We start from the raw sequence: 4,968 nt of genomic DNA, 5'->3' as shown, positions 1-4,968 counted from the left end.
GGTAAGACATTGCCCAGTTGGCTTGTTAATCCGGGTTCAGTTTTGCTTCGTAGATTCGTAAGAAGCAAAGGCGATCCACTTTGCGACGAAGTTGAACTCCTTGAAGCGAACCCTAGCTTCGCGTACATTTGTCATCGGGATGGCAGGGAATCCACAGTGTCGACTGGAGTTCTGGCTCCTTGCGCATTGCCGGGTGCTGTGACCGAGTCTAATTCGTTTGTCCCACCCGCGAACGAAGGCGAGAGCGCTATGGACGAAACTGACGAAGTAGCAACAACCGAAGTAGCAACTACCGAAGGAGTGCGCGACCCCGGCCCTCCGACGGAACTGAACGAAGCTGTTCCTGAAACCCCAAGTCGGAGACCAGTCAGAGCAAGAAGGCCGCCTGTTCGATATGGCGATTATGTAACCTAACTTTTCTTCTCCCGTCGAAAATTATATTGGCTGGGAAGAATGTTGTAAACTGTTTATCGTGTCTGCTCACTGTAGAATTATCGCGCCTTACGCGCTCTAAGCATTGTTGCCCGAGGTTGCCTTGCCGCCGCGTGTCCTTCTTTTCTTGTGTTAGACTTATCGTGCTGCAGTCTTCACTGTATTATAGTAATAGTATGCGAAGGTTGTTGTATTGAGTATGAATGTAGTACCTTAGAATTACGTTGTATATATTGTACGCTTTGTGTATTTAACGTTGTGTGCGTTTGCAGATGCAGTCCAATAAAGCCTATATTATTGAAACTTGTAATTAGGTTACGACATAATTTATATTTCATTAGTAGACGAACGACATATGAAGGTACATTTTATTCTGAAGTGGTAAACAATATAACTGCAGCCATATATGGCTAAGTGTTTAAACCTCCGCACTTTAACTTACATCAGGTGAGCCTGCGTCAGTGCACTTGGATTTCGTTACCAACAAACCTTTATTGTCTCGGTCAACAAGAACGAGAGAAGCCTTTAGTTTTGCAAACTCCAATGCTGTAGCTGCTCCAATTCCACTTGCAGCACCTAAATATACAAAACTCGTAATATATTAGGGGGGAGAGTTGAAAGGGACGACTGTAGCGGCCACGCACGTCGAGTTCATTGTACATTGTATTTTAAAAAGGGATACATATACGTATATAGTTCTGTGGGGTTAGATGGGACACCTTAAAACGTAATATTCAAGTATCCTGTAAAACGTGATATCCAAATGTCCCAAAAATGGAATAAAAATGTGTCACTTCCCCCCATCCTACTTTATATAGATATATACTACGTATTTTATACACAGGGCTAATGTAAAACATAATACACGCATACAATTGTATCGACATTTAGGCTACGAGTGTGGTCCATGTTTTCATTTTCTTTTACTGTTTAAAACACGACCTGGATATTTAGATATTATGTGCTAAAGGTGTCCCATCTTCCCACACCCCACTATATATAGCGATCCATAAATATTTACAGAATTATATAATCAAACATGCTACCCCATAGCACGGTATCTATATTCTGTCTTTCTACTTAAATATACCGTATATATTACCAACTTACCGCTCACTATGACAATTTTTCCTTCGAAAGACATGATGTTGGCAGTTGGGCTTCAAAGATTAACGAAAGTTATTAGGTTTATTTTAAAACTTTTTGTCAGTTTTGTCTAAAACAAATTAGTTTTGTTATTACGTTTTATAAATATAGTTGGGTGGGGGAAGTTGGGACACATTTTAACTCTATTTTCTCGTCCAATGTGGTGGTAAACAAGGAACTTTCAAAGAATTATAAAACTATATGGTCAAGACTCCCATAGACCGTTGTTAACTGTTTAAAACACGATCAGAATATTCGGATATTATGCGCCGAAGGTGTCCCATCTTCCCCCATCCTACTATATATCAAAACTATAATAACGATTGGTTTCAGCTGCAGTTCTAAAATCGCAGAAAAGTTTTGAAACGTAAATGCAACACAATATAGACATCTAGACAACTGACACGTTTGCAATTTAGGATTCTTTTAGAAATTAAACACTTCAACCATTTCTTAACTGGAGGTATATGATTCACTGCGTTGAACTGCTGTTGTTGTTGCTGTGTGCCATCTATACGTTGCTTGCTGTTCGTTGCGCGTACATTGTCGTCATCAAATTTATTCAAAACAAGACACGTTATTTTATACAAAACAGACACTTTTAAGTTCATTCTTATCTTTAGTAATTTGTGTAGAAATAGTTTGCTAACACAAGCTACAGCGTCCAGTTAAACTTCTGACGACTAATTTGTTTTGGGGGGGACAAGGTAATATAAGATACTTTGGCATATATATGGCCCAATATTCAAAATATCAAAACAATGTAGGTGTTTGGACGATACCATCAATTTATTTAAATTGGCAACACTTCAAAATACACTTTGAAACACACTAAAAGTTATTTATCGATTCGCACAACGTTGCTCTTTTAGCGATTCAACCATGAAAAACGTGTAAGAAGGAAAAGTTCATAGTTTTCGTTAATTACTATGGATTAATATTGGGGAAGATGAGACACTTTTTACTTCTATATTTTCTCGTCCCATTTGGTGGTAAACAAAAAAGTTAAAAAGATTGTATAACCACATATCGTAACGATCCCCAAAGAGCATTGTTTATTGTTTAAAACACCGTTATGATATTTGGATATTATGTGCTAAAGGTGTCCATCTTCTCCTACCCTACTAGTTGGTTAGTGCGCCTGCCCCTAAACTAGAGGTATTTAACCGGTCATAAGTCTATATTTGCTGCTATCATTGTAAGAGTATGTGTCCTTGGGCAAGACACTTAACGATAATTGCTCCAAGCCAGTGGCCACTAAAAGATTTCCAGTTTATCAGCCACAAACAAAATAAAAAAAATTCCTCTCAAAATATTCACCCACAAAGTAACATATAAACATATTCGCTAACTCGCGTAAGCTGGCGCGATAGGTTTATGAAACAGATCACCCGTGTTTAAAGACTGTCGTTTTCCGGCCACGCAAAGATAAAGTAAAAAAGCGGTTTCGTCTTTCCCCACTCTACCATATCCTGTATTTCTATATAAATAAACTTGTTACTTAGCAATGATTATTATAACTTGTTCTTTACAAAACATTCGAAGCTGGTTTAAGACAACTTTATTAGTTACATATTATAAACTGTCTGGCACACTGCTTCTATTGTTTAAACAACAGACTGCTGACAAACGAAACATTACTGAATCTGTATATATAGTAGGGTGGGAAAAGACGGTACACCTTTAGCACATACTATCTAAATATCCTGATCGTTTTTTTTAACAATTAACAACGGTTTATTGGACTCGTAAGGATACGGTTGAATTCTTTGAATGTTTTTTGTTTACTACAAAATGGGACGAGAAAATGGAATGAAAAGATGTCCCATCTTCCCCCACCCTACTGTATATAGTCAAGTACAAAAGCAACACAGGTTAATAATTTACTAAAGAATAATCATTTTACTGCCATTATGAAACATCCGTGGTGGTTTTTATTTAACAGAACCTTTTAACATATAAAGGTTTTGTTTTAAAGCAGACTACTTCTGGAGACTACTTCTAAGGCCAAATGTGGCCAAAATCCAAGGTCTTTGTCAAGGACCGCACGCATATATTATAAAATAGTAAAAAAAACAGATTACTTGTGAAGCGGTTGACCGTGCTTTAAGTACATATTTATATTAAAACCTTTCGAAATCCACTTAATGAATAAAGATTGAATATTAAACAGTCGTTTTGCGTATCTATTCACAAGTGGCGTAACAGTGTTTATAAACGACAAGCGACACAGCCCGCGTGTATATCCTATCACTATGACTATACAAGGAAATGATGTGACAATTCTGCCATTCTTTGATGTAAATTTTTACTTGTGTTTGCGCACATGTTTCACGTTGGAGCTCTCTTGCTGTTTTCACGTTTGTCTGTAACTGAGCTAAACTACCGCACCCCCAACAATTGGTGAACCAAGTGAACACTATATAGTAGGATGGGGGAAGATGGGACGCCTTTTCATTCTATTTTCTCGTACATTTTGGTAGTAAACAAAGAACATTCAAAAAATTATAAAACCTTGTCCTCGCGACTTTCATAGACCGTTGTTAATTGTTTAAAACACGATCAGGATATTTATAGATTTTGTGCTAAAGGTGTCCCATCCTCCCCCACTCCAGTATATCCGTCCGGCGACAACTTCAAAGTCAACGGTGATTAACTATGTTTTATTATTTTTGAGCTGGGTCCGACCCAGCCTGACCTGGAAACAGACCTCAAGTTTCCTTCCGTTTTGTGGAAAATTTAAAAAGCGTTTTATTGATTTCAAAAATACTTTGCTTATTAAAACTGTTCCAGTACTAGTCACGTGACTGCGGAACCTGCGTTTTTTTTGTATTCGCTTGTCCACAAGTTGCTGTATAATGCGCGTTTGCTGTGTTTACAAAGTGTCGATCATTAATACAAGAAATAAAATTAAAAGATCAGTGACATCCTTTAATATACCGAGACTATGAGATACCAGTTCAGCATCTGAATATTCTGGTTCAAAACTGTCTGGCTCAATAGCGGCAACATCTATTTCATCCTCGCTGTCAGTTAAATGGTTACTCATTCTCGTTATAATACACAAAGCTTGTTTACATGCTGAGTCGCTGAACACACTACCTCGCGCCTTTCGAAGGAAGACGGCCACGCTTCAACAATTTTGTGACGTGAACTTGTCACGTATAGGTAGTACACTTTTCAATATTTTTCGCCACGCAACTTTAAATCAGTTATATAAATTTCACGGTGTTTGAGCTGGAGTATCTCTGGTTATACATAACCGATTAAAACAAGTAAGGTGTCGTTGAAATAAGAAAAACACACTCTATCTATTGAAGCGATGTACATTTGGGTGCGGGTTTAGGCCCTTTAATGTCCTGAGTGATGATTAGTTGAACTATTAGATGC

At 37.8% G+C, this 4,968-nt stretch overlaps 1 protein-coding gene across 1 annotated transcript in view; it reads right to left on the bottom strand.

Moving 5' to 3' along the window:
- The window catches only part of LOC100186154 (uncharacterized oxidoreductase TM_0325-like), a 3,939-nt gene extending 2,271 nt beyond the window's left edge, over nt 1-1,668 (bottom strand). Inside the window, exons 1-2 of the mRNA XM_009862739.3 lie at nt 1,543-1,668; nt 875-1,008 (exon numbers count right to left, since the gene is read on the bottom strand). Of these exons, the coding sequence (XP_009861041.1) occupies nt 875-1,008; nt 1,543-1,576 (168 nt within the window). The 5' untranslated portion in view covers nt 1,577-1,668. The remainder of the gene's footprint in view (nt 1-874; nt 1,009-1,542) is intronic.
- Nucleotides 1,669-4,968: the final 3,300 nt, after the last annotated feature.

This window comes from Ciona intestinalis, unplaced genomic scaffold, assembly GCF_000224145.3.
Source record: "Ciona intestinalis unplaced genomic scaffold, KH HT000034.2, whole genome shotgun sequence".
Classification (NCBI taxonomy): Eukaryota; Metazoa; Chordata; class Ascidiacea; order Phlebobranchia; family Cionidae; genus Ciona; species Ciona intestinalis.
This window is presented reverse-complemented; position numbering and strand designations above follow the sequence as displayed.